Here is a 12,500-nt window from a genome sequence, read left to right as displayed (position 1 = left end):
TGTGTCTCGGGATGTATGGAGGTTTCTGTGGGGGTGGTTCTTGTCTGCTTCCTGCCCCAGGAGGTGCCCCCCCCAGCTGGGACAGACAGGAGGTCATCACCCCCCAGGTGTCACACCCCTCTGGTCCAGCCTCATGATTAAAGGCTCTGGAGCTGGGGGTCCGGGACCCCCACTCTTCACTGCTCTGCGGTGTTTATCTCATTAACCATATCATGAGGATCTGCTCTGCCCATCAACTCCAACATCAAACCAGCAATAAAGTGCACTGCATACACACCTACATCCACCCTCCACATCCACCACCACCCTCCACATCCACCACCACCCTCCACATCCACCCTCAACATCCACATCCACCACCACCCTCTACATCCATCACCACCCTCCACATCCACCCTCAACATCCACCCTCCACATCCACATCCACATCCACCCTCTACATCCACCACCACCCTCCACATCCACCCTCAACATCCACCCTCCACATCCACATCCACATCCACCCTCTACATCCACCACCACCCTCTACATCCACCACCACCCTCCACATCCACCCTCAACATCCACATCCACCACCACCCTCTACATCCACCACCACCCTCCACATCCACCCTCAACATCCACCCTCCACATCCACATCCACCCTCAACATCCACCCTCAACATCCACCACCACCCTCCACATTCACCACCACCCTCCACATTCACCACCACCCTCCACATCCACCTCCACCCTCCACATCCACCTCCACCCTCCACATCCACCCTCAACATCCACCACCACCACCCTCCACATTCACCACCACCACCCTTCACATTCACCACCACCCTCCACATCCACCCTCAACATCCACCACCACCTTCACCATCCACCACCACCCTCAACATCCACCACCACCACCCTCCAAATTCACCCTCCACATCCACCACCACCACCCTCCACATTCACCCTCCACATCCACCCTCAACATCCACATCCACCCTCAACATCCACCCTCAACATCCACCACCACCCTCCACATTCACCACCACCCTCCACATTCACCACCACCCTCCACATCCACCTCCACCCTCAACATCCACTACCACCCTCAACATCCACCACCACCCTCAACATCCTACTTCTACATCCTACCTCCACATCCAAACACCACCTCCATCTTCAAATCCACACTCCCCCACCACCCTCCACAAGTATGAATCAGATATTGAGGACACACTGACAAAAGCCAGAGCGTGCCACTTTCTAAAAGTAAACTTAATAGTAAATGAGGAAGAGAGAGAGAGAGAGAAAGAGAAAGAGAGAGAGAGAGAGAGAGAGAGAGAGAGAGAGAGAGAGAGAAAGCGGTTTCTATTATAAGCAGTAATAAAACAGAGCAGTGAATGAAAATCTTTAGCTTGAGCAAGTGATTAATAGAAACACACACACGCACGCACACACACACACACACACACACACACAGACACAAACACACACACACACACACACACACAGACGACCACACCCATGCAGATGTCCGTGTACACACACATACATACACACAAGCGTTGAATGAATTCCCCATCTGTCCACCCTGGTGTGCGTTACTCTTCTTTCAGCTGCTAATCACAGACAAATTACTTCAGCAGTCTATCTTTCTTTCTTTTCATTTCTATTTTACAATCACTCCATCTCTCACACTTATCCACTTCCATCTCCACGTCCTGCTCCAGAGCCATGAATTATTGATGAATGGACCTCAGTAATGCAGCCAAATAAAACATACAGAGAGAGAGAGATAAAGAGAGAGAGAGAGATGTAAATGTTGATATCAGAAACTATGAAAGAAAGAAACGTTGCTATTACCAGGTATTTATTTCGATAGATGACCATTAGGTCTGCAGCAACCAGCTTTATATTTGTAACATTGTGTCAAGTATCTCTAACATATCTGTAGCCATCAAACAGAAATGTTTCTCAGACATATGTGACATGTCTGTCACAAGGAAAAGAGCAGCATTTGTCAGATATGTCAGTTGTATCTCAGACAGTCAGCAGTCAGTGTTATCGTTGCTGATCTCTGTGTCCATTCTGACTCCAGTAAGACAGGCATTGCATCATCCACCCAATCAGGACTAAGAGCTAAGCTCTTCTGACAATGTCACAATTTGCGTCATGGTACTAAAGCCCCATGTGGGATGGATTTCAGCACCATCTGTAGCCGACTGCTCCCAGACTTTTTGGTTTCAGCACCAGGGCTGTGGACAGTTCCTGAGAGCGGCTTCACATTTCAGCACCAGGAGCTGTTAGTTCGGTTCAGCACCACGGATAGCATCCCCAATGGGTTTGATTTTTCAGCACCACGGACAGCAACATTAGTTTTCAGCACTGTGAAAAGCACTCTTCAAATTTAGCACTATGAATAGATCCTTTATTATTTCAGCATCATTATTTCAGCCCATTCTAATGGAAGTGGAAAGGTGGGGTAGGAAGATGAGGTTACATGTGATGTTATTGCCGCATTGCTCCAGGGTTTCAGGGGCCACGGATATGGACCAATTGAAATGCTTTTTCCTGATTTCCTTCTCCTGTAAAGTTACTGTTTTTGGAGATACATGTTTTCATTGGACAACAGTGATATGAAAGTCAGAGTGACTAATCAGGGAGAGACAGGGACAATGGATCATTTATAGTTCTTTTATTTATTTATATATTTTTGGGTGTAGACAAGCTCCATAACACCTTGCCCCTTCTTCGGTGTGGTGGTGGATTACTAAATTAATTAATTAATAAACAAACAGAACAGCACCGTGGTGCAGCAGGTAGTGTCACAGTCTCACAGCTCCAGGTTCCTGGAGGTTGTGAGTTCAAGCCCCACTCCAAGTGACTGTCTGTGCAGAGCTTGGTGTGTTCTCCCTGTGTCTACATGGGTTTCCTCCTACGGTCTACAAACACTCTTCATAGGTGGACTGGTGACTCAAAAGTGTCCGTAGCTGTGAAAGTGTGAATGTGTGTGGCCCTGCGAAGGCCTGGCGCCCCCTCCAGAGTGATACAATCAAACCTGCTTCTTCTTACTGTGTTAACTTACATTAAGCAGCCTTTTATATGCAAACCACCTCTGCTGTAATTGGTCATTCACACTGAAACACTCCTTATAACCTTAGCGTGAACAGACAGAGCTAAACCTCTGTAGGGTGAAGACACCAAAAGCACAGGGATGGAACTGTGCTGTCTAAAGGATATGGAGGCTGGAAGCTTAGGGTGAATTGGAGGCTGGAAGAGGGTTGTCTACTTAAACAGCTCCCTCCTAAGGCAGTAGATAGTGCTGCAGCTCACTAGGAACTGGGACACACTCCTTGCCTATGTGCTCTTTAATGAACTCTCTGAAACTGTAAGTAATGTTATACATCTTTAATCCAATGCTGCATTTCTCTCTCTGGCTCTCTCTCTCTCTCTCTCTCTCTCTCTCTCTCTCTCTCTCTCTCTCTCTTTTTTCTCTTCTCTCTCTCCCTCTCTCTCTCTCTCTCTCGCTCTCTCTCTTTCTCTCTCTCTCCCTCCCTCTCTCTCTCTCTTTCTCTCTCTCTCTCCCTCTCTCTCCTCTTTCTCTCTCTCTCTCTTTCTCTCTCTCTCTCGCTCTCTCTCTCACTCTCTCTCTCTCTCTCTCTCTCTCTCTCTCTCTCTCTCAGACTGTTCGTCATGGCTTCCCGTACCAACCGACCGCTCTGGCATTTGACCCTGTGCAGAAGATCCTGGCGATCGGCTCTCGCTCTGGAGGCGTCCGAATGTATCCTTTCACTTCAGACTCAAATGTCCTTTCTGGGCCTCTGTAGAGTCAGAGAAAACCATCCTCGGGCTCAACTTGGCCCTTTCAGGCCTTCGAAACATGGCACTGGATGAGAGAGGAGCTGCTGCTGCAGGTAAGAGAACAACACTGCAATGATAGAGAGAGAGAGAGAGAGAGAGAGAGAGAGAGAGAGAGAGATGCAGAGTGTCTGAATTATGAATTACAGTTAAACATTATGCACAGAAATGCTTAAAAGCCTATTCCGACTCCTAACATTACACGCTGGTGTGTTATGGAGTGTGCTGCTGGTAGGTAGTGGTCATGGATTTGTTCTCTGTGCTTCATGTATAACCCAGCGGTGCTCAGTCCCCTGCATTAACACACAGGGCATCAGTCTCTGGAGGGTGGGGTGTAATGGGCGGGGTTGTGACCTCATTAGGAGGTGAGAGAAAGAGGGTGGACACCCCTCAGGTCAAGGTTATGCTTCTGGAGTGTGGAGTGCTGAAGGGTTCAGTGTGTTATTACAGTGATGGGAGGTTTGTCCTTGGGCAGCGTTGGGTCTTATGTGGATCCTCAGTCCTCAGATCAGCCATAACATTAAGGCCACCTCCTTGTTTCTGCACTGACTATATATATATATATATATATATATATATATATATATATATATATATATGTAATTACATATTTATAACACATGCGCCATAGCCCAGCACTTCTCTCTGTTTCTCTCTCTCTCTCTGTCAGCAGAGGGTATATTTAGTCCTTGTTCAGTGCTGTGTATTGATCCGAAGTTCTTCCCCAAGTTAAACATTCACACTGCAGTATTGATCCACAGCTTCTCTGTGTGCGCACGGTCTGCAAATCATTCCTTCACACAGATACAGAGTTTAGATAGATGTATGAGTGTGTGTGTGTGTGTGTGTGATACAAAGTTTCTGCTCAGACACACACTCACAGAGAGAGAGAGAGAGAGAGAGAGAGAGCATGGAGATAGACATCATGCCCACAAACATCCGCAACTGGTTGATATCATTAGTTCTGAAATGATTATCTGGGTTTTGTGTGTGTGTGTGTGTGTGTGTGTGTGAGAGGAGAAAGTGCATGTGATTCCCTAAGTGCACTAAGATTCACTTTGATGAATTGATAATTCAGTGCCACTATGATTCAGTTAGATTCTGATTCAGTGCCACTAAGATGCCAATTGATTCTGATTACGTTTCATTATGATTTAGTTTGTTTACAATTCAGAGATTCAGTTTGATTATGATTCATTCATTCGTTCATTCATTGTCTGTAACCGTGTATCCAATCCTGATTATGATTCAATGCCACTATGGTTCAGTTTGATTCTGAACCGGTTCAATTGTGATTCTGTTTGTTTATGATTCAGTGGCATGCCACTGAATATTGATATGAAATCAGTTCCAAAGATCTGAACTGGACACTGTGTGAGATGATTCACAGAGAAGAATCGCTGACTCCTGCAGTGTATGGTGTCGTGTATAAAGTGTTTGTGAGGATGAGTTTGAGTTTGCCTGTGTGTGTGTGTGTGTGTGTGTGTGTTTGTCTGGAGACACGCAGAACATTTCAAGGCTCTTGAGGACGGAATCAAACCTCAGACACAGAGCTGCCGCACTCGCTCAGATAAAAACAAAGGATCAAAACCGAGAGCTAAATCAAGCCGTATCAAACCAAATCAAATTACAGAGCCTCATTGTGGAGAGATAAGAGATGAGAGAGAGAGAGAAAGAGAGAGAGAGAACGAGAAGGAATCAAAGCTCAGTACATCACACCGCAGCAATCAGAGCTATGGTTTATCCTCAACTCTTTATCAAAATGACCCGCTCTCTGCACTTCCAGCACACTCACGCTCCACACAAGGCAGGCAGGTCATCTTAAAGGGCCCATACCCATACCTCATATACATAGCCATTTGATTTTGTGATGTCACAACCATGAGTAAATCTGTACATGGCGCCCTGTTGATTCTGCAGAAACCTAGCTGCTGCCTCTTCACTTTGGTAAGGAATGCTTCAGACTGGACTGCTTTCTAAAAGAGAAGCAACTCTGGGCAGCCAATCAGAACAGAGCTCATTTGCACACCTCAGTTTTATAGGTTTTGGTGCATGAAGCCAGCAGAGGATTGTGAAGAATCAAGCATAAAAAGCTGTGGAGAATTTTATACAAAAGGGAGAATAAGAGAGAGAGAGTTTGTGTGTGTGTGTGTGTGTGTGCGTGTGCGTGTGTGCGTGTGTGCGTGTGGGTGTGTGCGTGTGTGTGTGTGTGTGTGTGCGTGTGTGTGTGTGTGTGTGTGCGTGGGTGCTGTTGTACATGCCTTGTATGTGAGCACGTCGCTCCTTTCACACAGTAAATTGAAGAAGGAATCAGATTCAAAAGGAGAACTGTGTGTGTGTGTGTGTGTGTGTGTGTGTGTGTGTGTGTGTGTTTCCATACAAGTGATTGAATTTCTCGTCTACTCCTCCGAGTGTTCGTTTCAGGTTGTCCTTCTGTGTGTGTGTGTGTGTGTGTAGGTAATAGAATTCTCCTCTGTGATAGGCAGGCACTTCTCATCAGAGCACGCTAGAGCGAGAGAGAGAGAGAGACAGAGAGAGAGAGAGAGAGAGAGAGAGAGAGAGAGAGAGAGAGACAGACAGAGAGAGAGAGAGAGAGAGTAAAAGTGTGAGGGAGGCAGGAAAAGCAGCAAGAGAAAAAGCAGGTAAAAAAAGAAGTACACCCAGTACAGAGAGGGGAGAGAGAGAGAGAGAGAGAGAGAGAGAGAGAGAGAGAGAGAGAGAGAGAGAGAGAGAGAGAGAGATGCAGTAAAAGAAAAGAAAGAGCAGGGAGAAGGATGAGTGTGATGAAGAGAAGTGAGCTGCAGGTGAGAGAGCAACGGAGAGAGCCGCATTAGGGCGGAGTTTGGAAAGACTTTCTGCAACCTAACGGTACACACACACACACACACACACACACACACACACACACACACACACACACATATATCCATAGCATGTGGTATGTCTCTACATGTGAGAGAAAAGAAAAAAAGCACTCTGTGTGTGTGTGTGTGTGTGTGTGTGTGTGTGTGTGTGTTATTATCAGGCGCAGCACGTACAGGGTTCACTGCACACTGTGTCTAGTTAATGTCAGAATGATGGGGCAAGACAAACACACACACACACACACAGACCATGTGCATTGAAACAGATATCATGTTAATGCGCTGTGTGTGTGTGTGTGTGTGTGTGTGTGTGTGTGTGTGTGTGTGTGTGTGTGTGAGCACAGCGTGGTGAGAGGGGCCTGACTTTTGCACTGAAGCTGATTCCTCAACTGCGCACAGTGAAAATGTTACAGATCAGACAGTGTAGAGTGGTCTGATCTGCGCTCTCATTAACAGATAAAGAGCAGTCAGTGTAGGTTCCTTTGTCTCTGGACAATAAAAAATTAAAGGAGCAATTCATTGATTTGTTTGTTTGTTTATTTCTTCTCGTAGTACTCTGGTCGAACGATGCTGAGTCTAACACTAACTCTAACAACATGCTGTGTTTGTCTGCAAAGGTGTGTCATTCCTGGCAGCCCAGAGTGTGTGAACTGTACTGTGATTGGACAGTTGCTGGGCTCACAGGCCGATGCCCAAATAAAGATCTGCTCTGGAGCAGACACTCACTGAGTCTCACAGAGGATTATACTGAGTGTAGCACTGCTCTCAGAGACACCAGTGCTTCAACTTAACTTTTTCTTAATCTCTGATCACACACCCTGCTTATTTTATAACTTAGGCCACTAAACATTTTACAGATTGCTCCTTTAATGGTCACCCTGTGTTTCTGTGGAACTCACTTAAACTTTAGAGCTTTGAACACTTTGTTTCCTTCAGCCGCACGCTCCACACTAAAGATCATAACGACATGCTCTAAACACACTGCTAACAAGTCTCCACAGGTCTGTGGAGGGGTCACACACACACACACACACACACACACACACACACACACACACACAGAAAGTAAGAGAGACAGAGAGGGTCTGTGACCCATGCCGAGAGATTAATTAGATTTGATTTAAGCTGATTTATAGTCACCACTGCTAATTAGATTAATGAAAGTTTTATGACTGCAACAGGGGAAAGGGAAAGAAAACACACACACGCTCCAGGGGTGCTGCTCCCCTCTCTTGGCCTGGTGTGTGAGTGTAGATGTTTACTAGCCTCCACCATGTGATGTCATTCAAACTGTTAATAATAGCCACAAAAGAGAAAGGTCACTCTCTCACTCTCTCTCTCTCTCTCTCTCTGTGTGTGTGTGTGTGTGTGTGTGTGTGTGTGTGTGTGTGTGTGTGTGTGTGTGTGTGTTTGAGCTCATTCCAGTAGTTTATCTGTGTTTCTCTCACGAGTGCTTTGCTCCGAGGCCTTGGCTTCTTCAAAAGCATTTCACACAGACTCTCTCTCTCTGTTTCTGTTCTTTATCTCTCTCTCTCTCTCTCTCTCTCTCTCTCTCTCTCTGTGTGTGTGTGTGTGTGTGTGTTTGTTTCTGTTCTCTCACTCTTTCTCTCTGTTTCTGTTCTCTCTCTCTCTGTTTCTGTTTTTTCTCTCTCTCTCCCTCTGTGTGTGTGTGTGTGTGTGTGTGTGTTTGTTTCTGTTCTCTCACTCTCTATCAGCTTGTTCTCTCACTCTCTCTCTCTCTCTCTGTTTCTGTTCTTTCTCTCCCTCTCCCTCTTCTCTCTCTCTCTCTCTCTCTCTCTCTCTCTCTCAGCTGGAAAATAGCTGTAAGGATTTGATTGTTTTCAGCCACAGGGGCTGGTGTAAATGCTCTAAATTGGATTCTCTGAGTTAAAGGATTAACTGAAATAGAACCATGCGGAGAACGACAGCTTTTCCTTCGGAAGTCACGCTCTCCGTCAGCGTTTCATTTCACGCCGACGCTCTCTGTTCTCTTTCTCTTCCTTGAGCCCGCTGCCTGGAGCCGGAGCCGGAGCCGATCCCGAGCCTCTTTCCTCTTTAAACATTTGTGTGTAATCCTGGAAGTAATCAGCTTATTTGTCGGAAAGTGCAGCTAATCTGATTAGAATTCCATATCCGTGCGGATCACTGAACCTGGTCGCGGAAAAACGGAATTCCTTCACTTTTTTGTAAAGAAAAGAAGATGTGTGAAGTTGGAGAAAGTTTTTCGCTGTATTTGTGATGTCACAAACCCAGACATACACTACATGCCCAACAGCTTTGTAGACACCACACAAAACAAATAAAGAGTGTGTGGTATAGTGTCCAAAGAAAAGAACTGCCACCGGAACAGGACGTGGGGACGAGTCTGAGCTCAATGCTAAGGGTCCGCCGGAGGGGTGTAAAACCCCGAGGGGTGGAGCAGTGGAACAGTGTTCCCAGGAGTGGTGGATGGAGCTCCGTCCAGCACTTTAAGAACGAGTTGGTGTGGTGTCTTCCAGGAGTTAGGAAGCAGGTACAGCAGGAAGCGAGAGAGAGAGAGAGAGAGAGAGAGAGAGAGAGAGAGTGTCCACTCTTCTGCTGGACGTTGCCGTTATCGCTGTTTGACCGCAGCCCAGTTTGCAGGGTGTTGTGATTGTGCCTGATGCTGATTGGCTGATTGCTGCTAATGAGACGGATGGATGGAGCGTGGGAGGGAAGCCGGAGGAGTGAGAGAGCGAGCGAAGGAGAGAGGAAAGACAGATAAATGGCGTTTGTGAACCATTGTGAAGAAATGATTGCAATTAAGAGAGGTGGAAGTCAAGAGGCGTCTGTGAAGTGTGTGGAGGAGGAGTGACTCACACACACACACACACACACACACATGATCAATAGGCCCCTGAAGCGCAGACCTCCCTGATTGCCTTTTCAGATGTGAGCGATAAAGAGAGCAGTGGACGGATGGACAGAGGAGCAAATGGGATGGACAGAAGAAAGGAAGGATGGATAGATGTGGACAGGGTGACAGAGGAGTGGTGGAAAGAGAGATATTGATGAATTCACTGACCTCCTCACTCTCACTCACTCTCCGTTTAACCTTCATTCTCCTACACACTGCATTCCTCTTCAGAGAGAGAGAGAGAGAGAGAGAGAGAGAGAGAGTGAAGGAATAATAAAAAACGTAAAAGAAGACAGAGCCATAGAATAAAAGGAAGGTATTGTTTAGAGAGCGAGTGAATAAAAGTGAAGAAATGTGAAGAAAAATGAAGGAAGAAGGAGAGAAAAAAAGATTGAAAAATAGAATAAAGAGACACACAGAGAGAGAGAGGGGCATGTTTCAACTGGTTCATGTTTTTCTATGAACTAGTATTCAGCTGAACTGTGAATGAGATCTGTGTGTGTGTGTGTGTGTGTTGTGTGTGTGTGTGTGCAGGCAGCACTGATGGATGGAGAGAGGGATAAACAGAAAGACAGATGGAGAGATGGATGAGTGTTGGTGTGACAGACCACTGTCGACCACATTCTCAATATCAAACGCCATCAGGTCCATCAGGCGCACACACACACACACACACACACACACACACACAAACAAGCAAACAAAAAAATGTAGGTTAGACACAAGAATGATATAAGAATGTCCTCTTTGTGGTCTCCTCTTAGTAATGTCTTCTTGGACGTGTCCTCGTGGTTGCTTCCTCTTAATCATGTCCTCTTGGTTGCGTCTTCTCGGGTGTGTCCTCTTAGTCGTGTCCCCTTGGTTGTCATTTTGATTGTGAACTCTTAGTTGTGTCCTCTTGGCCATGTGCTCTTGGGCGTGTCTTCTTGGTCGTGTTCTCTTGGTTCTGTCTTCTTGGTTCTGTCTTCTTGGTCGTGTCTTCTTGGCCATGTGCTCTTGGGCGTGTCCACTTGGTCGTGTTCTCTTGGTCGTGTCCACTTGGTTCTGTCTTCTTGATCATGTCCTCTTGGTTCTGTCTTCTTGATCATGTCCTCTTGGTTCTGTCTTCTTGGTAGTGTCCTCTTGGTCGTGTCCTCTTGGTCATTTCTTCTTGGTTGTGTCTTATTGGTCGTGTCCTCTTGGTTCTGTCTTCTTGGTCGTGTCCTCTTGGTCGTGTCCTCTTGGTTCTGTCTTTTTGGTCATGTCCTCTTGGTTCTGTTTTCTTGGTTCTGTCTTTTTGGTCATGTCCTCTTGGTTCTGTTTTCTTGGTTCTGTCTTTTTGGTCATGTCCTCTTGGTCGTGTCTTTTTGGTCGTGTCCTCTTGGTCGTGTCTTCTTGGTCATGTCTTTTTGGTCATGTCTTCTTGGTCATGTTCTCTTGGTCATGTTCTCTTGGTCGTGTCTTCTTGGTCGTGTCCTCTTGGTCGTGTCTTCTTGGTCGTTTCTTCTTGGTCGTGTCCTCTTGGTTCTGTCTTCTTGGTCGTGTCCTCTTGGTTCTGTCTTCTTGGTCATGTTCTCTTGGTTATGTCTTTTTGGTTGTGTCGTTTTGATTGTGTGCTCTTGATTGTGTCCTCTTGGTCGTGTCTTCTTGGTCGTGTCCTCTTGGTCGTGTCTACTTTGTCATTTCTTCTTGGCCGTGTCTTATTGGTCGTGTTCTCTTTGTTCTGTCTTCTTGGTCGTGTCCTCTTGGTCGTGTCCTCTTGGTTCTGTCTTTTTGGTCATGTCCTCTTGGTTGTGTCTTCTTGGTTGTTTCTCTTGGTCATGTTCTCTTGGTTGTGTCTTTTTGGTCGTGTCCTCTTGGTCGTGTCCTCTTGGTTGTGTCCTCTTGGTCGTGTCTTCTTGGTCGTGTCTTCTTGGTCGTGTCCTCTTGGTTCTGTCTTCTTGGTCGTGTCTTCTTGGCCATGTGCTCTTGGGCGTGTCCACTTGGTCGTGTTCTCTTGGTCGTGTCCACTTGGTTCTGTCTTCTTGATCATGTCCTCTTGGTTCTGTCTTCTTGATCATGTCCTCTTGGTTCTGTCTTCTTGGTAGTGTCCTCTTGGTCGTGTCCTCTTGGTCATTTCTTCTTGGTTGTGTCTTATTGGTCGTGTCCTCTTGGTTCTGTCTTCTTGGTCGTGTCCTCTTGGTCGTGTCCTCTTGGTTCTGTCTTTTTGGTCATGTCCTCTTGGTTCTGTTTTCTTGGTTCTGTCTTTTTGGTCATGTCCTCTTGGTCGTGTCTTTTTGGTCGTGTCCTCTTGGTCGTGTCTTCTTGGTCATGTCTTTTTGGTCGTGTCTTCTTGGTCATGTTCTCTTGGTCATGTTCTCTTGGTCGTGTCTTCTTGGTCATGTTCTCTTGGTCGTGTCTTTTTGGTCGTGTCCTCTTGGTCGTGTCTTCTTGGTCGTTTCTTCTTGGTCGTGTCCTCTTGGTTCTGTCTTCTTGGTCATGTTCTCTTGGTTATGTCTTTTTGGTTGTGTCGTTTTGATTGTGTGCTCTTGGTTGTGTCCTCTTGGTCGTGTCTTCTTGGTCGTGTCCTCTTGGTCGTGTCTACTTTGTCATTTCTTCTTGGCCGTGTCTTATTGGTCGTGTTCTCTTGGTTCTGTCTTCTTGGTCGTGTCCTCTTGGTCGTGTCCTCTTGGTTCTGTCTTTTTGGTCATGTCCTCTTGGTTGTGTCTTCTTGGTTGTGTCCTCTTGGTCATGTTCTCTTGGTTGTGTCTTTTTGGTCGTGTCCTCTTGGTCGTGTCCTCTTGGTTGTGTCCTCTTGGTCGTGTCTTCTTGGTCGTGTCTTCTTGGTCGTGTCCTCTTGGTTCTGTCTTCTTGGTCGTGTCTTCTTGGCCATGTGCTCTTGGGCGTGTCCACTTGGTCGTGTTCTCTTGGTCGTGTCCACTTGGTTCTGTCTTCTTGATCAT

General features: G+C 46.5%; 1 protein-coding gene across 8 annotated transcripts in view; it reads left to right on the top strand.

Annotated features, from left to right (window-relative positions):
- The window catches only part of stxbp5l (syntaxin binding protein 5L), a 122,469-nt gene that overhangs the window by 12,331 nt on the left and 97,638 nt on the right, over nucleotides 1-12,500 (top strand). For all 8 annotated transcript variants that reach the window (XM_066686210.1, XM_066686205.1, XM_066686209.1 and 5 more), the window contains exon 2: nucleotides 3,666-3,763. In XM_066686210.1, coding sequence (XP_066542307.1) covers nucleotides 3,666-3,763 — 98 coding nt within the window. The remainder of the gene's footprint in view (nucleotides 1-3,665; nucleotides 3,764-12,500) is intronic.

Source organism: Hoplias malabaricus, chromosome 12, assembly GCF_029633855.1.
Source record: "Hoplias malabaricus isolate fHopMal1 chromosome 12, fHopMal1.hap1, whole genome shotgun sequence".
Lineage (NCBI taxonomy): Eukaryota > Metazoa > Chordata > Actinopteri > Characiformes > Erythrinidae > Hoplias > Hoplias malabaricus.
Note: the sequence above shows the minus strand (reverse complement) of the source record. Positions and strands in the feature narration are given on the sequence as shown.